Source organism: Zootermopsis nevadensis, unplaced genomic scaffold (assembly GCF_977971745.1).
Source record: "Zootermopsis nevadensis isolate Lab colony 2312 unplaced genomic scaffold, Znev_1.0 Znev_ptg000007l, whole genome shotgun sequence".
NCBI classification, from domain to species: Eukaryota; Metazoa; Arthropoda; class Insecta; order Blattodea; family Termopsidae; genus Zootermopsis; species Zootermopsis nevadensis.
The window spans coordinates 5,145,402-5,172,797 of record NW_028259139.1 but is presented as its reverse complement, the minus strand read 5'-3'; the positions used below and the strand labels follow the sequence as shown (position 1 = coordinate 5,172,797).

At 42.3% G+C, this 27,396-nt stretch overlaps 1 protein-coding gene across 3 annotated transcripts in view; it reads left to right on the top strand.

Annotated features, from left to right (window-relative positions):
- LOC110829506 (uncharacterized) overlaps window positions 1-25,745 on the top strand; it is a 133,530-nt gene extending 107,785 nt beyond the window's left edge. The window contains exons 3-7 of one of the 3 annotated variants that reach the window (XM_087344060.1): window positions 383-1,175; window positions 1,280-1,865; window positions 4,133-4,496; window positions 21,148-21,362; window positions 23,869-25,745. In XM_087344060.1, the coding sequence (XP_087200186.1) occupies window positions 1,341-1,865; window positions 4,133-4,496; window positions 21,148-21,362; window positions 23,869-24,831 (2,067 nt within the window). In that variant the 5' untranslated portion in view covers window positions 383-1,175; window positions 1,280-1,340 and the 3' untranslated portion in view covers window positions 24,832-25,745. Of the gene's footprint in view, window positions 1-382; window positions 1,866-4,132; window positions 4,497-21,147; window positions 21,363-23,868 lie in introns of all 3 variants that reach the window. The other 2 variants (XM_087344061.1, XM_087344059.1) reach the window with 2 other exon arrangements.
- The last annotated feature ends 1,651 nt before the right edge of the window (window positions 25,746-27,396 follow it).

The following is a 27,396-nucleotide window of genomic DNA, read 5'->3' as shown; positions in this document are numbered from 1 at the left end:
TTAATAATATTCACAAGTTAATTTTATAAAAAGTATGATAATACGTATTCGAAACGTATTATTAAATTGATTCTTGATTATAATTAGCTTCAGCTGATCAATAAATTATTAAATTTACAGCTAATACGAAGTTCGACCACAGTCTAGCAATTCGCACCTTCGAATTTCTGTGATTCATTTTAATAATATCCTCCCTACCGTGTCCCCTCAATGAAGGCTCCCCAACAACATTGTTTATCTCTGACATTTTAGACCCAATATGCGAGCCCCCAGAAATTTGTCGTCTCCTCTCGTTAGAATGTTTTGACACTTGATGGTAATAGCATTTTTGAAGTTCGCTTGATCGAACAACGCACATCAGCTGGTTTAACTTTTGTTTCAGAATGGAGGAGTCGATATTCGTGACGTGAGCTTCGCAGATTCTGAAGAACGTGGTCCCAAGGCAAGATAACATCAGCCGAGTTATAATTATGGACGGCCGAAATTTATATAGCATCTTTTAAAAAGAATCACAAGTTGCAACATATTTCATACAGAAAAGCGCGACAAATGTAATGCAGTTTCACTTTTACGATGTGCTTTTACAGCACATCATATTTTATTACTGTCATCTAAGTGCAAATTAACAAGTAAACTTCAAAACACTTTTCCTGACACCGTATCATGCTTTTATAAAACCAAGTGACAAACTCTTGAATGTAAAAAAAAAAAAGAAGAAGGAAGAGTTTGTAAACACGAGCGTAAACTTTGAAATGCGCATATCAAAAATTTGTCTCGTAGGAAGTGGATGTTTGTAGGTGAATTACGTTCTGAGAATGTCACTTAGCAGCATTCGCCCAATTTGGCTAGCTTCTGGCTCGCACGTCCAATGCGATCGCGTGGACTTGCCCACTGCTACAGACTGAGCTGTCCTGCCTCTACCGCTCACATCTTCAGATCAACACCGCGCGCCGTGGAAGAGACAGGTCGTGGAGACCTGCAGCAAACGGTTGGCCATCGGTTTACATTGTTACATTGCTGTACGTGTTCCTCAGTATTGTGCCCACAAGAAGCTTCTAGTGTTGCGTTTCTGCATTAATTAATTGAATGACGTGGGCGACCTTGAATACTATCGTGTAATGTAAACTGTGAACGTCAAGTTTATAACAAACAGTGAAGAAATGTGTTTGTGCGAGGTCAGGGAAGGTTTCTTACTGATTGTACGCTTGTCAATTCTTGGTGTTAGCAATATTTACATTCGGTGAACAGTGGTTTTATCAGATTTTCTTCATTGTTTAAGATAAGTTACGCTTCGGAGGCGACGATGAGTGTTGGTGATCGCGTAGTAGAACCGACGCACGATGATGAGTGAGTTTGAAATCGACACCGTTGACAATGGAACGTACAACTCCTTTGATGACTATGCAGACCTGTTCAATTCCACACCTCAGCCGTTTTCATCCAGAGTTTACAATGGCACCGAACGGGATAACTTGACCAGATATGACGTGGTGAGTAAACGAGACCCGCTGTATATATTGATCCCAATCACGGTGATTTACGCGGTGATACTGCTGACCGGTTTGGTGGGAAACGTGAGTACGTGTGTGGTGATAGCCCGCAACAGGCACATGCACACAGCCACCAACTACTACTTGTTCAGCCTTGCCGTGTCAGACTTGCTTCTCCTGGTGTCGGGTCTTCCTCAGGAGATGTACTACATTTGGTGGCGTGGGTATCCAGACATGCTGGGGGAGACCGTCTGTGTCCTCCAGGGATTTGCTGCCGAAACGTCGGCTAACGCCACTGTACTCACCATAACGGCGTTCACAGTGGAGAGATACGTGGCCATCTGCCACCCCTTCCAGTCACACACATTCTCCAAGGTGAGTGGTTCTGATCCGTGAATAAATGTGTCTCTTTGATTTTGTGGGTAGGCGCAATGTCTAATGTAAAGTTGCATAATCATTGAGTTATAAGAATGAGCAGATTACAAACAGCTGACCTTGCTTTTTATTAGATAAATTGTGAGTGATGTTATATCCATTTTGTAATCTTTTTTCCTCAGTATCTCCACGTATTTTCTCATCCCAACACATTATTCATTATACGTTTTCCGTTATCATTAAAGTCTGCCTGGAGAAAAAATACAGTGGTGAGGAACTTCATAATTTGGGTAATCGTATTGAGGCAGATGAGTTGGGTGGGACACGAGACAAGAGGTGTAATCAACATCTTACTTGGAAAACCGCAAGAGGAGAGGTAATTGGTAGACCTAGGCGTAGTTGGTAGATTAGAACAAAATGCGACGATGACAACGACTAGTGTCTGTATCTCGTAAATGCGGCAATGAACATTTCGGTTCCATTAAAGGCAGGAATATTCTTGGCCATCCAAGCCACTATTAGCTTGTCAGGAAAAGCTCTGTTCTATGGAGTTAGTAGCTGTAGTTGTGAGTTATTTGAAGTTGACGCAAGTGGCGTGCACAGTTTCCGAAGAAATCGTTTATCGTCTCTGAACCACGAAGTTTCACTTCTTTTGCACGAATCCTGTGTAAAATACGTTCACCTGCTTGCCGCTATCTTCGAGCTACGAAGTGAAATGAGGTTGGAGACTCTAGTAGAAACCTGTAAACACGCCTGTAAGATTAGCCTTCACATACCTTGGCGTAATTTATGTCTGCAAGAATATTTCACTTACATTTCTAGCGACGTGTAATACGTACTCCTGATATTTTACAGCATCTTAGTTCCTTAAATATTTCGTAACAGGTAAATACAAAATGGAATGTCGGGTTTCGGTTCTTCTAAAGGTGCACATCACATCACCCCGAAGAGACAACTCCCGGTACCAATTGCGTTGTCTGGTCGGTGGGCATCAGAACAGTTTGGGATGTGGTGATAGGAAGAGACAAATCCCAACACGTCTGTCAGGGTCGAATTCCTTTTTTGTATCCGGGAGGTTCTCACGTACCCAATATTATGAATTGTGTTTTCGTGGTTTTATTCAGTGCCTTCTATGATAATTCTTAAAAATAAGCCACGAATTCTGCCTTCCACATCGTTTCAGATCACATTCCGACCGTTCGTCCGTGCACAAAACGAAGTTACAAAGGCTTAAGATGAAATTATAGTGCAGAATTTTCATCCGCGAGTTTCCTCCTTCAATAAGCACTGTGCGAAGTGCGTGTTGCTTCTGTTCGATCGATCGATCTTCTTGAGACTGAGCCCCCCACATCTCATCACTGTTACCACTTGTGTCTCGGCACTAGAGCCCACAATTTATCTAATTGGCATTTATGTGTGGACATATTGTCGTTACACTTAAGTCAATTAAAGTAGCTTGCGTGTTCTTTCGCCAGTCACAATATTCGATCTTAAAGGTTATGACTTTGTTGCTTTAGGAGTAAATATTTACACTTGCGTTACTTTGTAAATTAAGAAAAAAGTTTGTCTTATTGTATGTCATCTTGTCTGTAGCAATGACCAAATATGTGATAAGTTGGCAATAATACAAGAGAGAAAAGAAAAAGTGACCTTGAACCTGTAGTTTTATATTTTTACGTCGTATGTTTACAGTAATAAAGATGACCTTGGATGACATGACGAATGAAAGTGACGGCTTCTCTAGAACATTTGTTTCGAATTAAAAAGAAAACTCGGTTTCGAAAATACACAAGGATTAGTCTGCCTCTTACTGCATTCGAAGTCCAACATGGCCCTCCTTATCGCGAAATAGAGGCACGATTAGTCAATAAATTCTGCACCTTTTATGGAATCAGAGGTTTCATTACAGTGTTCACAAAAGCCCTCCACTAGACCGTATTCTACTTACGTCTAAACGATTTATCTCGCCAAGAATAATCGGCAATCATCGAGTTTATTGATACAATTACAAGTAAGTCCCATGAAGTTGACTGTCTTCTGGGTTGTTGTGCCGTTTAGTCTGGTAGAAGTTTACCGACGTTTCTGAGGTCCTTGCTGCCTGTATCATCGCCCTCATGGTGGGGGCGGCAAGGACTTGTAAGAAGAAGGCAGATCTACGAACTTCAAAGAATTCATGTCAGGACTAGAATAAGTAAATGTCAATTTTACTTGCACGCGATTGCAACCGAACGTAGCTCCGGCGTCAGACTGCTTGCTTCGTGCTTCAGCTGTCACGAGCGGTACGCTTGGTGGTGCTCATCTGGCTGGTGGCCCTCGGCCTCGCTGTGCCACAGGCCATCCAGTTCGGCGTCCTGCAGCGCAAGGCCGAAGACGGAACCGAGGTGGCCCTGTGTACCGTCACCTCGGAGTTGGTTCAGCACGCGTTCGAGATCTCTACCCTGGTGTTCTTCGTCGCCCCGATGACGCTCATCACCGTCCTCTACGCCCTCATCGGCCTGAAGCTACGACGCTCTCGGCTCTTGCCCGCCGCCAAGAGGGCGTCCGTCGGAAGCAGCAGCACCGACAAGGGCAATGACTGTGCCTTTGCCGGCAAAGGCAGCTCCCCGCAGAACTACGTCATCCGCATGCTTGGTGAGTGATGAGGCTGCGTGTCCAAGACGCAGGTATTTATTGCACACAGCACGAGACAAAGTGGAAGAGTCGTGTAACTTTCGTTCCTTATTTTTTATTCAAGGAGTTTTTTTTTCGGCGTCAAATGGTAGGTTGACTGCGTGAGCCACGAATTAAAACTAATTTGGAACAAAGCGGTCTTGACAGAGTTTAATATACCGTTCCATATTTTGCGGGCGTGGACCAAGAAAATTCGCGAATAATCTCAGTCAAAGTTAGCCCCTCTCCGGACACAAATATGAACCCAGGACCTGCAGAATACTATGTTGTAGGGCTTCTTGCTCAAGAGCGACGTTAAATATTTTGAGTCGCTTTTAAAGCATCGCGAACGAAATTACACGTCTTACTGAGGTTTGCTTAAGGATATTCTTTTCGTTACGTCACAGTTGCTCAGGTCGGTACTTCCGGGTGATGTCCGTCGAGATTTTGATGAGGTTGTCTCGGAGAATAAATCTGGCGTCCATTATGGTTACTTCTTGCTACATTTTGTTTATTCAGATTTAATATCTCCATAGATAAAGTCTTCTCCCCTTTAATACCGGCAACATTTTACACAATATTTAATTATTCTCATGTTATCACAAAATTTCTGCAGATTGTTTTGCGTTGTTTCTCGCAGTGTCTCCTTCTTCCACTCTTTGGTGTTCTCAGCATTCTATGCTATTTTGATGTGTTCCTTATTCTCAGAAACTGATGCAGTTCATTATCATACGTAACGTATCATTTCCTGAACTTGTGTAATTCCCCGTAAAGTTAGACTTCTTGCTGGGCGTTTGCTGTGTCACTCGCAGAGAAATAAGCTTCTGGTATTGGCTGCAGGCAGCTCTTGTTCACATGATCCCCGGAGCTGAAGTTACTTTAGACGACGCAACTTTCCTCATCCTACGGTGAGACCCGTCGATAAAAGTGCATTTCATCACGAGGTAGGGAAATTGAACCACTCCTGATTCTGCTGTTGAGGAAACGTACTTGCGGGGCCAGTTAATTACTCTTTGGCAATTTGTGAAATGGCGCGTACTGTACGCGAGAGTCGAATAAGTCCCTGTGACGTACGCGAACTCCGAAGTCACGTGATGCACTACTAGTACACCGAAAAAACGTCTTCCCTGGTCTGATTTGATATAAAGTTTACTGGTAATACTTTAAAATACTGTAAGAGTAAATTAGAACTGTCCCGCTGTACGTCATGTGTGCTTTGTTTAAACGGATGTGGATGAGTGAGTTGGAGGGTTACTCCATGGAAGGTCATTTCAGGAGCCTAACCCTTGTTCCGCTTTAGCACTACACGTTAATGCTACTTTGAATAGCACACAGACGGGTTGTGTCGCTTTATGTCAGGGTAGACAGGTGGATAGCATCTGATGATAATTTAAAAATTTGAATTGACGATGTGTACAGGTTTATCGGAAAGTCGGGCAATGCTTTCCTGATACACTTTCTGTTTGACAAAACACAGATCACAATGAAATCATAAATAAAAAAACTGCTATATTGAGTGTTGAAAATATCGACCGCGTTCAGCGATGCGTGCATTTACTGTTTTACAAGACGAGATGTTTTCGATTTGTTTCTCAGAGGAGTTTCGGGAAAGGTGTCCCTAAGCTCTTCTGGTAAGTTAAGTAAGAAAGAGATGCCAAGTTATGTTCGGCGATGAACACTCTTTGCACTCGTGAAAAAGACATCCGTGCACTTCGGCTGTTGCAAGAGAACTGACGGACTGGCGCGAGCAGGTTGCAACATGACGAGACCCGAGTCGGCTCTTGTATAGCCACAGCGATATTGGGTCTCTTAACGCAATCGAATCGTATTGAGTCAGTAAATATTTTAATGTGGGTTACGTGACTTTTAGATCAACCTTTATTACGCATGTCAGAGAGTAGAGATGCATACATGAGTTCACAAGGCAAACTTAAAAGCAAGACGGGAGGATGTATCATATCGAAGAAATAAATTATGATGATGAATATGTATTTCATTCGTAATTAGTGGTGTTGGTTTAAGTTGTCCGATACATCTTTTTGGGACTATGTATATTTTAAATCAAGTACAGGACGCTTAACGTTGAGGAACACTGCATAGACAACCGCGGTAGGTCGGAAGCTTTGACTTCTCTTCATATTAACATTTGTGACATTGGCGGTGGCCTCGAAGCACTGTCACTGGCTTGTTAACGCTGTTAACCAAAGACGTCGCAATATAAATAAGCGGCCGCCTCTGGTCATAAAATGTGTAGACGGATTTCCTGTCGCAGAGCGAGCAGTGCCTCTGGGACTTGGAGAGATTCGCCGCTTTCCTTCTGAACTCTGCCTGGACCTCGGTCGGCCTTGCGCTGCTGAGGAACGCAAGGCTAGTCCGTCCTTCACTGTTGGCGACTGCAAGAAAACTTATTTACGTTTTCAGAACAGTAGTCTCGAATATTTTTATGATACAAAGATACAGAGGCGTCTCAATTAAAAACTTTAGCGTAGATGCTGCGCTGCGGGTGGGCTAACTGCCCCGGGCATTGTTTACATTTATGGAAGGTTAGCTCAGGGTTGGTCCACATCGACCTACAATTTTCGTGTCTCTGCACAACCTAGCGGGAGACATAACTTTCGGTGTGACTTCTCCTGGGATTGGTTTCGGGATGCAACTGGACCGTCAGTGCTAAAATACTTTTACTTTCGTACGATGACATTTCGCAGTTGACAAAATAACTAACAGCTCAAATGAGTGGGCGACCTCCAGCCATGAAAATAGGTTGCGTCTCTTAATAAAGTTTCAACATTGATGTCATTAGCAAGTTACTTTATGAAGGCAGGAAGACGCCCTGACGGTCCGCTTTGCGTTAATGTTTATCTTTACTTAAAAATGTTTACAGGTTTTGCCACTGAAGTAGTAGGCCTGTGTCCAGGTCGTCTTGTTTTACAAAAGGGGTGGAGCTTCGGGTTGTCTTGCGCTCTGGAAGAAATCAACAGAGCCGCCTGTTATTCACGAACCGTTTCAGAGAGGCTGTGGAAAAACACACGCATTCGTCAGTTATTTAAGTATGCTGCATCAACTGCGTAGGTGTTTTGAATTGGAACTGGTAATAGGTGCGCATTCGGAAGAATTGAAATAACTGTGAATATAATATATCTGAAGCTGTTCTTCTCGAGGTTTGATTGACAAAAATTCTAAAACATTTCAAGATAACCGTTGACGTAATTGAGATCTTAATCCTAGATTTTCCGCATACGAGTCACACGTATTACCACTTACGTAACCTGCTGGATGGATAATGTCATTGTAGTGAGGCGTCCAGCACTTATAAAAATATGGAAACAGGGTAATTTTAGAAGGATTTTTTGTGGCATTTAAGAAATGTTGCTGGAAAGATATTAATATCTTCGCAACATTTTAAATGTATTTAGTGTTGTTTAGTAATTGTAGTTGGAGATCTGCACAGCTCGTTCGGGAGTTTCTGATCACACCTGTCATCCGGCGTTTCATCTTCCCGTAGGCCGAAATTTTGTATTGTAAAATGTTCGTATTCTGTCACGATGCATTTTACTAGCATAACACCACTTACGGGCATCGTTATTTTTAATATCTCAATTTTCTGTTCCGCCTCACAAAATTATGTCCAGTAAACGTACGAGTTACCATTGTGTAAGTTTCCAAAACGCCGAAAATTTATGTGACTACACCGCACAACCACCCAGAATACCAGGTGACACTCATCTTCGGTGTTGAAATATAGTTTTAATGAGCATAGTGCGTTGGATGCAAGTGTTACTAAAACAGGAATTTTAATAAATTCAGAATACGAAGTTAAGTTAGTTTAAAGTGGATACCAGCGAAGCTTTCACATCCATTTTCTCTTCGTTTTATGAAATAATTGACGCGGACGTTAAAAAGAGATTGTTACTGTAATGCGCACAGCAAGTTTGATACTAAACTTAACGTCCCACACACAAAAATACTCTGAGAACCAACAGCTTCATACAGAAACATAACACGCTGTTTGAAGCCCTTCTAGTTCGTTTCGTGACATCGGAAGTACAATAATTAAGGTCACTGGGCGTTTTGAGGCATCACTTCTAGGTCAAGGACACGCTGTAGCAACGTGCACTTGAAAAGAATTTCAAGACCTGTATGGTTCTTGGCGTCCGCTCGCTGTCATAGAACTTGTCTTCATAATGACTTGAGCACTCTGCCGTGGAAAGAGGGCATCGTCATTACGTTCCATATTCGCTGTTCCATGAACGCCATCCTTACAAAGTAACGAGAAAATAAGAAGTTTTCTCTTGTCTGTCCTTTGAAAACAGAGCTGACCAGCCAAATCTTGGAACATTATAAAAAGACCGCGTAACGATATCTCTTGTAAGACAATTTTTCAGCCACTTCTAAGTTGAAAACTCCACTAAGCATGAATTTATACAACGCAGGAGGTCTGCCGCCTTTCAAGAAAGTTTCGTTTAAATCAGTTCGTTGCTTAAAAAGATTGACTTCCTGGATTTTATCCATCATCTTGACTTTTGTTAAAAACCATTAGATTAGAATCTGTCCCCGAAACGTCGTTATTTTAACAACAAAAAAAGACGATGGATAATGTAGAAGGAGTTAATTGTTTTAAGAACACACCTTGTCACGTACCTTCCGGTTTAGCTCGTCGCTTGGTTTAACAAACTATCTTCAGCTGCGTATGTTATCGTGTATGGCATGAAATTGGGTTTTGATTGTGAATTATGCATCTGGGGGACATCGTCAGGGTTGAAGTACCAATTTTGCCTAAACATTGTCACGTGGCGGTGGAAACTGGAATCTGACACCTGAAATAGTGTCATTTCCTCAGAGATAAAGATCACTAATCACACCAAATTAAAACAATAGTACGTTCAATTTATACTTCTGAACAACACAACTTTTCCCTGATCTGGTAATTGTCTAGAGACGCGCTAAAAGGTCACGTGTTCGATGTGTCTCAAGTCTTTGAAAAGGAACTCAAGAACGCAGACAAGAGGAGCATTTAAGTCCCTGGATAGCAGTTTCATTAGTAATTGCGCAAAACAACGAAGTATAATAAATATTTGAATTTGTTCCAATAATGACCCTCCATGACTGCGTGCTATTTAATGCTGCTCTATAAAACACATCAATGGTTTATGTATAGGTTCTGTCGTGTGAAAATAAATACGTAGGATACTAACTAGAAATAAAACTTACACAACTGAATTGTTCTGCATTGCTAATACCAGAGGTCACCATTAGATGCGATCCTCAGTTAGTTTTGCCGTCCTCACAAACATCCTCCTTAAGATACGTCTAGTATTATCCTTCCATCTCCTCGGTGATCCAAGTGGGACATTTCTAACGGTAACGAAATGCTAATGCGTGCCCAAACTATTGCACAATATCCCAAGAATTGGCGAATATTTGCGAACCTTTTAGTCTGTGCTAAAATGCATAAATGCGGTCAAATAGTTCGGCTCTGTACTCTTAGGTGCCAACCACTGCCTTTTACGGCGTCCGTGCTACATGGCCACTTTATGCCTGCTGTCACGACTGCTTAAGCAGTGAGTTATAACGAACAGCATCGTATTGGACTCAAATAAGTAGAAATTTTATGTTGTTTGACTTCAACCCTGCGTTTACTAATTTTATTTACGTGGTTCCGTACTAGAATGTTGCTTCTTTAAAATCCAGGTCAATGTTAAAATAATTTGCGTCTCTTTTGTTCAGAAGACTACGAGGTGCGATCGAAAGGTTTCAAGACTGCGCGTATAAAAACCCGTACACTTATCTCAGGTATTAAATTCATCCATCACCCTCGAAGTAGTTCCCCTGGGAGTGAACACAACGATCCCAGTGCCGCTGCCAAGCCTGGAAGCATCCCTGGAAATCTTTCTTTGTCAGCCTGTCAAGCACCATCTGCGATTCTGCCTGAATCTCTTGCCAAAGACTCGCCAAAACGGCTACGGAAACCTATGAAATGCTAAAGCAAGCATTTGGGGAGTCCGCAATGGGTCGTGCACAAACTTTTGTGTGGCATTCACGTTTTAAAAATGGCCGAACCTCTGTCGATGATGACGAGCGTTCTGGACGACCATCTTCGAGCACAACGCCCGAAAATGTTACGAAGATTCGGCAGGCCATTCACGAAGATCGACGTCGTACCATCAACGACTTGTGCGACATTGTTGGGATAGGCTATGGGACCTGTCAGCTGATTCTAAAGGAAGAACTCCACATGCGACGCATCATGACAACGCGCCAGCGCACACCGCCCTCAAAGTTCGGCAGTTTTTGGCCTCAAACACCATGGCCGTCATCCCGCACCCTCCTTATTCGCCGTGTGACTTCTTCCTCTTCCCAAAGATGAAAATTCAGCTAAAGGGAAGGAGATTTGAGACGATAGAAGAGATTCAGGCAGAATCGCAGATGGTGCTTGACAGGCTGACAAAGAAAGATTTCCAGGCTTGGCAGCGGCGCTGGGATCGTTGTGTTCACTCCCAGGGGAACTACTTCGAGGGTGATGGATGAATTTAATACCTGAGATAAGTGTACGGGTTTTTATACGCGCAGTCTGGAAACTTTCCGATCGCACCTCGTAAGTAAAAACCTGACTTGTTTCGTTCTCATAAAACTTAAAATTTATGCTTTCTTTCTTGTCGAGAAATGGTTGTCATAGGCGTACTTCTTTCGGCAGATCTTCGTACAGGGCGGAAGTTCGTGGTAAGTCAGCGTTTCGACGTGCCTTTAATCTTATAATGTGCTAAATGACACGACACAGAAAGTGTCGTTTTCGGGATGGCTCAGTTTGTAAGTTGGCCAATAAATCTGATACAAAGAAACAACACCGATTTCTTCTACTGAAGATCTTAAAACACTTTGGCGAGGAATAATATTGTCTCCCTATATGTACTTGAGATACCAGAAGAAAGAAGTTCATAAATAAGCATTTTCAAGTAAGTAGCGATAAGTTGAGAAGCGATCCGAAAGTTTCACGCCACTTTTCTTAACGTTCCTTTCACTTCAGCGGGTTATGCGATCTGGGGATTAAATAACTGTGTTTCTGTAGAAGAATTCGAATCGGAAATAACATTTTTTGCAACTTGGATTGTTTGCTTTTCTTTCCCACATGTAACACTTGCAATCCGCAGTGGCGTTCCATTTCACGCGGAATTTGTGTCGATGCTGACCCGTGTAAATAAATACACGACTGGTTCAACGTTGTGTTGAGTCTGCAGAAGTATCACTGTATAAGGCCAAGAGTTGATCAGTGATTTGCCTTGCCTCCACATCCCCTATACGCCTTTACGGAGTGTCAATTGTACACAGAGTGATTATTACAAGCGTATGCATTATGGCTTGCCAGTCGCAGTGGCTCACTCGTGCTTACCTAACCTAATCGTGAATCGGGAAACGTGTAAATAATAATCCGTGGCGTAAGAGCCCTCTGAGAGCCAAAGCCGACTAGCTTGACTGCTGGCCTCACGTTCACATGCCTAAGCAGAGGTGAACGATCATCCAGCCAGATATAGGGTGACGTGTGGTCAGCACGACGAACCCCCAGCCATTGCTAGTTTTCATGACCGGATTACGCTACTCATTGTAGCTGCCCAATTTCCTCACGATGCTGGGTTGGCACCGGTCCCATACACTGGTCGATAAATCTCATAGGAAATTTCTTTCCCTGAGACTCGAACCAGCGCGCGTTCCGTATCGCCGGTCCGAAACACGATGCCTCAGACCGCACGGCTACGGCGCGGGACGGGAACGTATAAATGCCTGTGGATATTCTGAGCAACACACCAGCCACTGAAACGAAGTTTAAATTACATCAGAGTGTCGCCCCTACTCACGCCATGTTGTTTTTAGATTGTACTGCGTTAAAAATAATAGATGCAGGTTTTCCCTTTGTGAGTTTCCGCTGAAAATTTCCTAGGCAGCGACAATTATAATAGCATGGGACAGTGTTCTGTCGTCGTTCACTCCCCTCTTCCTGTCGGCAGAAGCATTTATAGTGAAGTTCTCGTGGTTTTCCTCTGGTACTGAAGGCAGGTACCGCCTGTTATTGAATCCTTGCAGCGCCGCGAACGGCGTCCGCGCTCCTAAAGTTTTGGCAGAGTTCCTGAGGACGGATCAGCTGCAGTTCCTCGGGCGATGGTCTAATTGTGGCTCTCGCCTCGTGAGACCCGTGTCCGATCACTTTAATTAAGTGCGAACGGCGAGCCTCTGGGTCTCACCTCCCACGTAACCTCATTCTTCATCATTTGCGTGAGTGAACAGGAATTCGGCTGTTTCTTGACGTATTTTAGGACTTCCCCAAACGTTACGTTCAACGATTTTAAACTAGGCACCTGCTTTGTGATGCCAGCCGTCATTTTGTGAGGTGTTTACACTGGCGTTTAGGAAGCGTCGATGTTGTGTGAACTGACAATAGCTTGTGCAGATGGGAACGTTTCAAAGACGGTTTTTGTAGATGTAACATATTAATATTATCTGCAAGAAAGAGATAAGTGGAAAATCTCACTTGCATTGATGGAATATAGCGTCGAGTCGAGTGGAGACAAACGATATTTGACTTTTGAGCGATTGAAAACCGTAATTAAATAAACGAATAATAAAACATGTAAGAACTATAATGTGGTAAGAAAGTAGTTTCCATACAAACAATGTTAACAGTTCCGTGTAGTTTCTGCTGTTGAACTCTTCGACTACGAAATGAAAATGAGTGATAAACCTTTCGGAGTTTCTGCAGTACAATTGGACGTTACGTCACAGGCATCTTTGAATATAATTATCAAAAAAGACCGAAATAAACATAACAGGAACAGAATTTTCCGTTGCAGTGTGGTGCAGACTGACGGATATTTGTATATTTTAAAACTACGTGATACCTGTACACCCACACGGTCTCAGTAGATTCACTGTCCGATTGTATGCAGATCAAGGACGAAGCTGCTGACTCAAGCTGCAGTTCGTGGGTGGGACCCCGTGGGGCTGGAGGCCCATCAGGCTGCCATGCTCAGTTTGCATGTAATTTATACGTCGTAAATATAAAATTATTTATTTATTTTTCAACTTGCCTACTTTTTAGTGTCCGACGCCAAAATAAACGAACCTAACATCATTTTCTCCGCCTTATTCTTCCACCCAAATTTTTACTCGCCTTCTTCTCAGTCTTCATTCACCTAACTTTCTCCATTTCTATCGAATCTGAATCTTTGTTGTAATGGGACAAGGAACTAGAAATAACACGACTGAACAAACTGTACCCTTGATTACCGCTTTGTCCTAAGACGTCTTCGCTCTTAAGTGGGTCGTCTGATAACCAAGCCTCTCGGTCTTTTGTCTTTCCGCGGCTTCTCCTTCACCTCCTCAGTTTCTCTGCATTTCCTCCCTTCTCCTGACCTGTTGCTGCCATCTTTATCACGATCTCCCTACTGGGAGTTTCCTTTCCGTTCCATATTCAAAAATCTCTTTGGAATTCCGTCATCCCGCGTCGTTTTGCTACTCGTCGGTTTCATTTCCAGCGTGCTGGTTGCCGTTCGAGAGAAAATTAACGTCTGAAAAGACGCGTCTCGCTCTTTCAAGTCCTGAAACTTCTGTCAGATTTAAAGAAAATTTTGTGTTCCGTAAAATACAGTGCCCGGATGTTAATGTGATCTCTAAAAAACTATTCTAGTGCAGTAAAACTAAACACTTTAACAAACCCACTTTAGCGTTCTACGCGCTGTAATCAGTGGTAGAATTACTATCATTTAATCTGTTTCTGTTCTCTTAAAAACAAATTATTTTTTACGGGTGTTTTAAAGTATTTGTCGAATAATTTCGAAGGATTTTAACAAGACAGAGGACAGTTGTAGTTTAGAACTAAATTTTAGAGCGTACACAATTTCATCTAAATCTAATATGACGTTTACGAGTTTAGAAAGCGACAGTTGGCATGCCTGGCTGTCTGTTCTTTTGCCCTGTGCAAAGAATACACACTGGAAGCAAAATATCATGAGCCATTTCTTAAAAGAAAATGTTGAGTCTGTGATGATAATCTATTAATCATAGAAACAGAATGCATTAAATATGAATTGTGACCAGTTGCAAAACTTATTACAGTGTGGTGCGGCCAACCCATATATTATGCATTTTTATTGGTTGTTTCTTCTGTCCAATAATTCTGAACATTTTTCGTCAAACCGTGGCGACCTGGGCTCGCTTTCGCTGAAATGTTAATGTCCTCTGTAGGATTTTAGCGAGTCCTATTAATGTCCTTGTAGTCATCTAGGTTTTCCTAAATCCACATAAAATGTAGGCACAGGCAATAAGTAATTTAAAATTACCACTCTGTTATCCTGGTTTATCAACAACATTCTGGCGCCTTCTGTGACTTCACTCGAACCTTTGTTTTTGTAATTGATTTATTTTATTTTCATTGCTTTGCTTTGCAGACTGCATCGTAAGAAATAAATGCGAATAATTTTACAGTCTGCACCATAGGACCCACTTCCAACAAGCCGCAGTTTACATAATGGAGCTCAAAGTTTCGTGCACCCAGTAACTTATTTTTATAAGTGCATTCAAGCTTTCTTGTTTTCTTATTCAGTATCTTACGGTCTTCAAGGAACAAGAGATATTTCTGCATTTTGAATAATGAGCAGTTGAATTTGAATCTCCCGTACAAGCAGGTAAAAACTTTATAACGAAGTGACCAAAGAGTCTGCTGTAAGACGCGTGTTCACGGAATTTACGATATTTTTCTCTGTGGTACTGCAAGCCATCGACTTAAGGAATGACGGAAGTGTTGACGAGCCCGGAAAGATCCTGGCGAAATAAGTAACGCGCAGTTTCCATGTTTTTTTTCTTCTACGCCGATGTTTCTTCACTTACTCAAAACTGAATTTACCGTGTGTTGAAAGTTTGACGGCCAGAGATGTAAAATTGCAGACAGTTTTAAGTGGCGGTGAAGAAACTGGGAAGAAAGTGAGAAATTGCAGAGGAAATTTATTAAGTACGATTTTTTGTTTTCTCGGCGGTGAGTCCGAAGATGTCTGTCTTCTGGGTTGTAGCGCCGTGTAGAAGATTACCGACGTTTCAGAGGTCCTTGCTGTCACCATCATCAGGGCGATGGGTAAGCCGTGCCCGTGGAATCGGTTTGAGGCTTAGCCATGACTTGCAGTTGCCTATACCTCAAACCGATTAATCATCGCCCTGATGATGGAGGTAGCAAGGAACTCTGAAACGTCGATGAACTTATAGCAGAAGGACGCCCTTAAGCGCTGAAAAACTTCAATTGAAAACCTGTCCAGCTTAGAAATTTTAATGTTGTCCGATGTTCATAAAATATTTGATTGAATTGAATCGCTCATATAATAGGAATTGCAACGCAGATCTAGTGAGTTATTTGAACGTCAGGAATGCGGATATTGCTGTAACAATGAGGGGAAGAGTTAATGAGTCACCTCACCTTGACAACAACTGCAGCACATTCTGATAACTTGAATACGGCGTCAGGCCATGACCTACGCAGCGTATTTCTTTGTGTTCGACTTCAAACAATGGACCGCAGTTTGCAGACTAGACTGTGCACCCCACAACGTTCAGTATTTTTGCGTATATGAAGAAGCCACGCTGCTGCTAGGATTAGACGCCTGTCTAGTCCCTGCACAGTCGCTGTTCATTTTCTCGTCCCGTGAGTGACGTTGCTGTGGAAACAGTGGAAAGATTATTATTACACGACGCATCAGATAATTGCAAATCGTGTCAACCAAATTACTCAGCTCCATCTTGCGTGTATGTTTTCTTTTACTTATTTTCGTACTTTTGGTGCATACGCTGTATCAACTGTGTGAGTTATTTAGTGTTTATTGAGACAAAAGGATAAACCTGGAAAAGTGACAAACTAACCGACCCTGCTTCATTTCGAGGTACCCACTCTGATGGAGAAACTGAGGTCAACCACGAAAACCCTCACTTGGAACAGCTGGATCTGCGTCATAAACTCGGCCTGGGAGAATATTTCCGCCTAATCTGACTTAGTCTATTTTGTGAATAGACGGCAGTGACTTCCTTTATCTGTCCCTTAATACGATGCAGGTTGAAATAAGTAAGTTTTAGCCTCGTTCATCCACATCACGTGACCATACACGTGGAAGGTGGTCAGTGAAGCGAGGAACCTCCTCCTTCTTGCATCCCCGACATGCGAGGGCTCTCCTCTGCAGGCTACGTCGACAAATGTCCTCATGTAAATCACTGCGTCCCGTGACTAGACTCGTGGCTTGGAAGCGCAGGGCCGATCTACGATATGAAAGTTATGCATAAACTAACGTTATGCTAGAATATTCTAGAGGTTCAGCATCGCAAATACGAAGCATAGATTAGCATCAGGAGTGCAACTTCCTGCTACCTACCGATGAAATGTTGAAGTATAAATATTACGACACTTAAAGTCATTAGTCATAACGATAATGTCATTACAAGTAAGTTGTCATTGGGACGTATATGAGTTCATTCACTGCACAAGTTAGCTTTTAAGTATGCCTTCCAAATTCCATGAAGTTGAGGATGAGATGAGCTGGGCGTGTAGTACGCACGAGTGACATGACGTTCAAAGTGATGGTTTCATGACCTGATGGAAGAGACAATTCAATCATTAACGCAACATTGACTTGAAAGAAGCATGCCTAGAAGGGCGTAAGAGACAGGTATTTTCTCTTCTTAGACACACAGAGTAAGAGCAGATCACGATCTGTAAGAGTGTGAAATCTCTCCTGCAAATCGCCTTCCTTCCTGAATAGCTTTTTCGGTTTTAAAACATTCATATTATTTATCGCTCCGTTCAAACGATAGAATGCCTTACACATCAGCTAGAAGAACTGGTCTTCCTCTGCGTGTTTAGACAGCTCTGTGTACACAGCTTATTCTTAGGACGTGTTTGGTTCGAACAGAGTGGCCTCAGAAAATGTGACCACAGTTTCGCAGAGATCCCTGCCTTATGTCCGAGTACGATACTTTAGCGGTAGGTCCGGATCAACCGGCATGTTACAGGCCTACCTCATATTCCCTTACTGCAAGATCTATTTGAATACTGTATTTTTCTTGTGTGATTTATTCACTCCAAACTTCTTGATCAGAATGTTGTATGGATTTATTATATTTTACCATTCGTGCTACATGCCCGTCCATCAAACCCTACTTTATTTATTTGCCCCTAAAACTGTTATGTGAAGATCATGAATTCTGAAGCTTGTTAACATGCAGTTTTCAGCAGCCTCCAGCTACGTCTTCCTCAGCACTCGGCTCTCAGAAGACAGCAATTCGCCTTTCTTGAATACACAGTGCTTCGCCTTACTAGAGAAAAGTAATTTCTACCGAGAAAGATTGTCAACTATTTGTTACTCGAATTACTTTCCGGATATTTTCTGTCTAGTTGCTTACGATTCTCGGGGCACTCATCAGACCTTTGTAATTTCCTTAGCAAGATTTATCCTGCACCATTTCGTTTCTACTCAGGTCCCTTCCCACAACTGAGCTGAAACGTGCTCCACGCCGCGACGATCAGCGCTTATCTTTCACGTTCGCGTCGATGTTCATCTAGTCTCCTCGACGTCATTTCCCGACGTTGATACGATATGCCAGGCGTCGATTTCTCAGCGTAGCGGCGTTTTTGCAGATGACCCCTGAGGTTCAAATTCCACAAATACGGCGTTCCCTGGCTGCGTGACGATTATAAGCGTCGCGATGCTCAGCGTCCACACAAATATTACAAAGACCAAGCAGAATCTTGTATATTTCGTGTGCATTGAATATAAAGGGATCTTAAATTGCATCATTTGTTCCAGCTGAGATTCAAAAATGGAATCACCTCGACTGATTCTATTTGACCTCACAAATAAACTAAGCTTTCCTTGCCATCTACGTTCCCCGGCCGTGGAACGCGTGATTTCATCCCGACTACTCTACATTCTGTCGGATTTGAATTTTTCAGATCAAATTTTGGTGTGTTATTGTTTCAACTTCTGTGATTGTATCAATGCAGATATCAGATTGGATAATGAGTATCATTTTTACTTGGTACCCGGTTCGAATTTTGACCGAAGAACCATCTTCTCTGATGGCGTCGCAGTTCACACGACGTAAAAAGCCTACATTTTGAGATGCGGGCTAACCTAACAATGCAAGCTGTGTGTATGTAGCCATGTAGCAATGAAAGTAAAATTTACAGTTTGTATGTTAGGAAACTTTTTTATGGAACTCGTGCGACCATTTGGTAAGATGTTTTGAATTTCTCGGTAGCAAATGATCCACGACGGAATTCAAAATTGCTTCTAAAGAGAAACGAACTTTGTTTTCTGTTTTTCTCAGTAAACTTCGGTCCCGTCCGACCAAGAACGCTGGTATCACCGGAAGGCTACTCTTGAATGTTTACAAAGCATGATGTTCCGGGGGGGGGGGGGGGCAGAGAGGGGCTGCGAGTACTGTGCTGTATCGTTACTGCTGTTCTGTGTTCAGGCTTCTCGTGCATTTATATTTATTAATTATTTAGTTAGGTTGATATGAGTTATAATGTCTGAAGTTTCCATTTGATACAACGAATTTTTTTTGGATAGTCAATCTCATGATCAAGTGACGTCGGAATCTTGCTGTCTGTGGACGCGGCTTATCATCGCAGAGAACTTTTTTAGAAGGGCGACCGTTCGGTTTAATTCAGATGGACTGGATTCATCGTTGAGTACGTCAGAATGGGCTTTAGGGGCTGTTTCCTCCTCCGTCTTCAGCTGATATAACCTGCTTTGTAGGGTCCGCTAGGAGGGGATAGTCCCAGTCTCTGGAACGTCGTGGCATCATTTTGATATACTGAACGATGAATTTAACCGAGAAAAAACAATATTTAATGTAACACGCCGTAGTTGCAACCTTTTAGAACCGGTGTCTTGGTTAGTTTCAGTGGAATGTCCTCATCCATGTTTTTATCCAATATAGCAGAAAAAGGTCTGCATGTTCATCTCTGAATCATTTATTCAATAACAGTTGCATTTCCATATTTAACTGAGACACTGTCACTGCAGATATTCTAGAAATTTAAAGTAGTATCCTGGTCATACAAAAGTTCTTTGCGTCTCGAAAACTGGTATGAGCTGTCTTCAGTTGTACCCACTCCTGGTGAGGTTGTTATTCTAAATGACGTCTTGACTCGCGCACACACACACACACACACACACACACACACGTGACCTGGAACTCGTGCATCTCCGCCAAATTTTAATGGACTTGCGTATGGAAGGAACCGTGCCAAGGGTCTGGCTCTGCTGTCCCGTCATCATTCATGATTTGAAGAAATGTTACATGCAGTTCACCGTTTGCTCATTCATACCTAGTCTTAACACACTAGTACAGGGTGATTCATAAGTCGCAGTGCACTTCTAGGTCACAGAGTTCTCGCTTGTGCAAGTGCGAACAAGGATTTGTTACTGTGTGCTCGTCGACATTCCTTCATTAATGTACTCTGTACTTAAAGCAACTTAGCTGTTAGAGGGAGGTTCTATATGCGATGTTGAACGTCAGTAAAAATTATCTTTGTAACCAATTGGCTTCATTAATTCAGGGTAGACTTGTAATTAGTAAATTCATATCTTGATTACAATTGCAAAACGGAATGTATGAGCGCAGTTTTACGCCACTTTCTTTAATTCGTGTAGTCGTGCACTGTAATTAATCACGTATAACTTCGTACGCACTTCAGACATTTATTTCATAGAATCTAAGGTTCATTTCCGTTGTCACAAAACCCACAAACCGTGCCAGTACAATTGATATCACGTCCACTGAAATTGTTTCTCTGAACACCATTTTATATTTATCCAGAATTGTGCCCGTACATTTTTGAAGTTCTCTCCCCCCCCCCCCCCCAATGTTCTCGAAATAACGAGACGTGTACATTCTTAATGGCACCATCCTTCGACGCTATATAGTCTGAGTTACTGAAAAAGCGTCGTTAAATAAACTATAAATAAATAAAAACACCATCCTACGTTCCTTGCTCAATTACCATAACAACCTAACATTATGTATAGGCCTATTCATTATGAATTTTTTATTTTTTTTATTTTAATTTCGGAAATCAAATGCTTCCTTTTAATTCAGAATAATAAAACATTTCTCGCTCTTCCCAAGGTTGGTGGAAAACGGTCACGCCGTAGATGGGGCATAGACCGAAGTGTCTGAGAATGAATGTCTTCAGCCGACACGAATCGTGTACCAGCAGAATGGAGAAATTTAATAGCCTGCGGAATGTTGCGGTGGCTGAATCAAAGACGCGAGGCACTGGAAAACAGTAATTGCATTCAAAATGTTCGCTGGTAATCCTGACGGAAGGAGATCAGTTGAGATACATATGTAATCGTGATATAAAAAAAATATATTTTACGTAAATAACTTATGCGAACTGATAAAGAAACACGCGAGGGACGATTTTTTGGTAAACCCCAATCCCTTCTATCTTTCAGCCAAATTCGTCCAGCAATTTTCATGCGAAAAGATGAAGGAAAGACGTAAAGGACTTTGACGCGAGGCTGGTGACTGACGACTCACATTCTCGTCGTGTCCATTTAACGACGCCGTGAGCCTCTGACGTTTGATTTATTTCTCGTAGTTGCGGTGGTGGTTGCATTCTTCATTTGCTGGGCGCCGTTTCACGCACAACGCCTCTTGGCGGTGTACGCCCGCGCCAACAAATCGGACAGCCCAGTGCTACTCACCGTATACAAGACGCTGACGTACACGTCCGGCGTCCTCTACTACCTGTCCACGACGGTGAACCCTGTGCTGTATCACATCATGTCGCACAAGTTCAGGGAGGCGTTCAAGGTAAGGCCGCGGTGAAAGCTAGACGTCGCTTTTCTCTAATGGAATTTAAACCTAAAGGAAGGAAGGACGAAGCTCTGTTGTCTTCTTTTTATTCTATTTTACAGCTTCCTGTTTCCTTCGTGCCTTATTTTTATTATTGTAATTGTTGTCATTATTGTTGTGAGAATGTTAACCTAGCCACAAAACAGTTCCGGTTCAAGTTTGGTTACAGTAAAATGAAAACACTCATTTTTGAATTTACTGTAGATGGCAAGTTCGAGTCGGCCTTGAAATTTGTTGTGATGATGTGTTCAGAGCTGTAACATGTCCATACAGTTGTAAACCGTTTTATATCCGTCCTGTTATCTGTAAGAAACAAGGCGCCAAACAGTTTCGGAAAAGTTGCCATTTTCTGAATTAACATTTTGAAACTATTGGAAGTTAAAAAAAAATGTTATGAAACGCATTGGTCTCTCTTTTTTTCTCAGAGACGATGAAACATTCGGACTGGCATCCACTCTGCTTGCAAGCCTGGATTTGTTGTGTGAACATAAACAATGATTCTGTGTATTTTGTGAGCTTAATGTTCCGTGGCTAGTAAAGATACGGCTATAGAGAGGCATTGCCCCCTAATCTTTCGAATGTTCGCTGCATTGTGCAGGAGAAATAAATACATTTCCATTCCTCCTTGTAGTTCTACCTTTTATGTTTCTTTGTACTCAGTGGGGGAAATAATAATAATAATAATAATAATTACAGTACGTTCTCAGACGTAAGCCTTCAGACTTGTCAGGGCGCGGAGTGGATTCCTGTGTCTCAGAATAGTGACAAGGAACGCATTTTTGTGAAAGCGGTAATGAACTTCGAGGTACACAAAAGACCAACTGAGCGACTGTTAGTCCTTCTCAAGAAGGATTGTGCAGTTTGAAGACAGTCCAGGTTCGTAGCAAACACCAACCAACTAACGACGGACTCGTGTGCAAGCACGAGACATGGACCCTGGGTTCAAAATTATAGAAGAAGGGAGTAGCTGTCTCCTCTGTACGTGTTGATACTAACGCCGTGTGGATTCGCATTACTGAAGAAAACGTGGAACTGAAATATTTTACATCCGGTTGCATCCTTTCTGAGTTCTGTGTCAAACTTTTAGAAGCACGGTCTGCGAAATGGATTCTTGTTCAGTAAGACTGGTTCTTGAAAAAATGTTGGGAACTTTTAACACAGTCGGGAGTAGAACTGATTGGAGCAAATGATCGAATCGTGTGACAGCAAATGGGGAAGTTGTTTGCCGTCGGCAAGACGAGATGATCCAATTCTGTGTATGTACTCCGCGTTGCCAGGGAAACCGCTGCGAAAGTGAAAATAATAGCAACAATTTCATTTCATTCTTTCAGGTCCTGAAACGAGGATCCTCACAGATCTTAAAAACAGAAACACAGGATGCACCTAAACACTTGACATCTGGTTGGAGAGCATCTGGATGTAAAACAGTAAAAAGAAAGTAAATCTATCTCGCTACGCGCCACGTAGGCGCTCAGGGGTGTGTATTATGTCGCACTTTATCACCCAAGTGGAACGGTCAACTTGTGTAAATTGCGTTATGATAGATTAGTCCTTAACTACAGATCAAACGTTCTTCCTAGTAAATTCATTGAACTGGACAGTGACGAATCACTCTGTGAGTGGAATCTGCCCACCGTAAGGCTAGTCCTCTGACGTAGACCTATTAATGCATTCAAAATACCATCCAATCGCGGGGGCAGTTAAATGCACTCCCTTTTCAATAAATTCACAACACACAAAACAAATCACCAGTATCGCGGAGATAACTTACGTAAAGTTTGAAAATTTTGATTTGGCACCACCAGTGAAAATTTTAAAGACAGATGGATCGCTGACGTAATTCTAATGCGGAAGTTCTGGTCCTGACCCTGCTCGGATAAAGGTGTTTATCTGTAGGAGAAACATGCCTTAAATTACAGTGTCATTTTCGAAGAACTTATTTCTTTATCTTACGATAAAGAGCAATCCATCAGCCGGCCTCTGTAAACATGAAGCCGTCCCTCTGAGAGGAACAGAGGACGTAATTAAAAATTATGTTTTCTTTACAGCATTACCACTAAGAGCTCGTATATCATCTCTCCCCACAAGCGCCGACATGGCGTATAGCGGGACAGCTTTACTTAGCTATGGCCTTACTTACCTAACAGCCCTCTCAGAACTAGTAGGAAACTATGCATTATAAAACTGTAAGAAAAACTGCATCTTATAGTGGATTAAAATTGGACAAATTCTATTTTGGTTAAGTTAGGTTCAGTACAAACCCTCTTTCACTTTATAGAGTAAAGAAAGTAAGGACTTCTTCGAAAACTATTTATGGTGGCGGAAGAGGGTACATGTTGTAAGATACAGACATCTCATTAATGGTTTAAACTTTTGTTGTGTTTAATGAAATGAAAAGAAAACTGTTTCAGAATCTGGACCTTTCCTTCCTCCTAAATACGGCTCTCTTTTGTTCATGTTGCAGTCGACGTTAGCAGATCCGTGTGGATATAACCGGAAAGCTTCAGTCACACAACGTAGGCCAACTTGCGGTGTGTTGCGACGTCAGCAGACAAGCAGACACATGTCGTTACAGCAGAACTGTCAGCTGCAAGGCCACAGAAATAATTCAGACGACCCTCAGAAACATCTCCTTACACCCTCGTTCGCAAACACCGAACAACAGAAATCAGCAAGGAACGAGACACGACAGCAGGCATACCAACAGCGCAACAGACGCTGTTCTGGAGATGATGAAGAACAAAGTTTTGCGCTGATCGAACGCAGACTTCACGGCAGACCAGCGGAATCGTCTGTGGACACCATTATGTCTTGTTCGCTTCCCACGTACGTTCATCGTCCAATGGGATGGACGAACTCCGGTCAAACGACTGTAACTACGTCACTGGGCAAACTCAGTTTGAAAGAAGGGAGTAACAGCTGTCAATCGGAAACAGCCCTACCGGTCAGTGAAGAAACTACCGCACGCGATGGATCGTTGACGATTAATGGCCATTGTAAACTATCCAAATTAGATCCTCTAGTTACTGAAGACTGCAAGATCAAGATATTTGATGATATAGCTAAATACACGGAGGGTAAAAATAGCATTATAAGTCAAGAAAGGCGGAAACTAAAGTGTCATAGTAATTGTGTTGAACCACCCAGGCGTAATAGTATAACCGTCATAACTAACAGGTTGAAGGCTGTACCACATGCCGGTACAATCGGTGTGTTAGCAAAGAAGCTCAGCTGTCTTCCGTTACATGGTAACGCAAAGATCATAATCACTGAGCAACAGCATGGGACACCAGGTCATGTGAGTGCAGACAGTGCCAAGAGCATTATTAGCAACTCCAGTTTACAAGACCTGGATGAGACAGAGTTCATAGGTTCAGAACTTGCTCATTACATGGGACAACTGAATCAGCAGAGACTAGTGCATTGAAATGCTTCAGAAAGTGAATTTATAGAGACATTTCAAGTATTTGGAGCTACTTGCAATTTGTTCTCTGATATCCGAAAGTAATTGTGGTGCTTTCAACAGATGTGTCTTCAAATAAGTTAATTTGGCACAAAATGTATCAGTCATTTTGTTTTGTATCTAGGGAGGATGAACATGCTTCAGTCGAGTGTCTATTGCGTCTAACAAGATAACAAGCACTGTCATTGCATTTGTTACTTTGTGTATATTTTGTTAATTGATACATAGATCATCCAGTGGATCTAGATGCATGTTACACGTCCAATGCCCTTTTGCTGGTGAGTTAAATGTGTTGCACAAGCCATTAAACGCATTCATAAGAATGCTTTCAGATGGTTCCATGTTTTATTGTCAATATGAAAACAAATATTATTTGATATAAACATAGCAGTCCATATTAAGTGGGAGTTGAGGTTTTCATGGCAATGAGTCTGAATATTGCTGTCTTCTGGGTTATTGAGCCATATAAAGTTCTAGCAGACTACACGGCACAACAACCCAGAAGACGGCCATCTTTCGTCCATATTAACATATTCCCTGAAATAATTTCCGTGTGAAACACATTAGCAAGATTGTTTGTATAGGTATTTGATAGAATCAGTAAGTGGAAACGCTGTCAGATATCACGAAATTAGTAGGCATACATTGCATTTACGCTTGATAAATGTGCACATTGTCCTCCACACTAGGGTCTTTTAAACTCGGTCATGAAACTTCATGTTTCATAAAATACGAGACATTTGATAACCTGGGCTACTGTTAGATTCTCAAGCACGACTTCGGCTCCATGGACCAAGTTTGTTTCTTTGATATAGAAATGACAAAGCTGTAAATGTGACTGATTAACTAACTAAATAGACGGCTTACTGAACAAGATATTTCATCACCGAAGTAAACAAAACCCTCCATCAGACCTTGCCCAGGGCCAACAAAATCCAGTCTGCTTCAACTCCTATCTCCGATAGATCACGCCAGATATTATCCTCCCATCTACGTCTTTGTCGCCACAGCGGCCTCTTCTACACAGGCTTTCGAATATACCCGTTGCACACCTCTCGCTCCACGCCCCCATTACCTTGCTCATACAGTGCATTGTGCAAGATATTGTATGGAAGTCGATTGGTACTCGAATTGTCAAAGAAAGCCCACTTTCTTTACTCAGCCAGAAGGTTAATCATTGTGTTCAAAAAGCCCGCCACCAGGGTCTATCCTGAGCCAGTTGTGTCCAGTTCGCTCCATCAAGTCCCAGCTCCCTAAGGTCAATCTTTATGTTATCCTCCCACCTACGCCGAAGTCTTCCCAGAGGTATCCTCCCTTCAGGCTCTCTCGGGCGCTGTTGAGCCCATCGTATCTGGGCCTGAAAAGGTTTCCTTCCTTCGAATCCTGGGAAAGATGTTTTATGTTGTTCGGATAGCAAGCACTAGGGAAGAATGGCGCTCGAGTTGCAACAATTCCCGTCAGTACGAACAGAATTACTTGCAGTTATTGACGACGTTTCGGAACACATTATAGTTAACTTACAAAACGAGTGATACCAGCATTTGTAGCAGTGGTGAGGAAGAGAAGGGAAAGGAAGACGTTACAGAAGAAGCCGATGGGGAATTAAATAGAACAGAAACTTTGTAAAATGTTCATCAGCCACTGGAGGTAATTCAATCTGCACTTATGTTTTTGAGTTTAGTAGGCGTCCTTACAATCCCTCCCGCGCATCTCGCAGCTCTTGTCTGACCGAACAAGCAATACGAATATCTGCTTCTCGGTCGAGAATGGATAAACCAATTCACACCAATCTTCGCAAGATTTAAGTTAAAGATTTCCGTCTAAAATGTTTCCCACGCCTTCTGCATACACATCCCATCTCATCGGCTTTGATCTCATCGCTTCGTCATTACTAGGTGAAGAGATACGTATATAATCATGAAGGACTTATTGCAACTTCGTCAGTCTCTCAACCCTTCCCGTCAGTGTCAAGTATATACAAGACAATCTTTGAGGTTTCCCAATAATTGCAACTCTCGTGATCACTTTAAACTAAAAGTACTAATTTATTGCGACAATCTTTCAAACACGTAGATACGAAGTTTGTGCAAACATTATCTCTTATACTTCCGCGATTACGTTGATTCAAAGTCTTGCAACTTGTCCCAAGTATTGAGAAGTCACTTGTCCCAAGTCTTGAGACGTTCTTGTCCCAAGCCTTGAGAAGTCACTTGTCCCAAGCCTTGAGAAGTCACTTGTCCCAAGCCTTGAGAACTCACTTGTCCCAAGCCTTGAGAAGTCACTTGTCCCAAGTCTTGAGTAGTCACTTGTCCCAAGTTTTGAGAAGTCACTTGTCCCAAGCCTTGAGAAGTCACTTTTCCCAAGCATTGAGAAGTCACTTGTCCCAAACATTGAGAAGTCACTTGTCCCAAGCCTTGAGAAGTCACTTGTCCCAAGCCTTGAGAAGTCACTTGTCCAAGCCTTGAGAAGTCACTTGTCCCAAGCCTTGAGAAGTCACTTGTCCAAAGCCTTGAGAAGTCACTTTTCCCA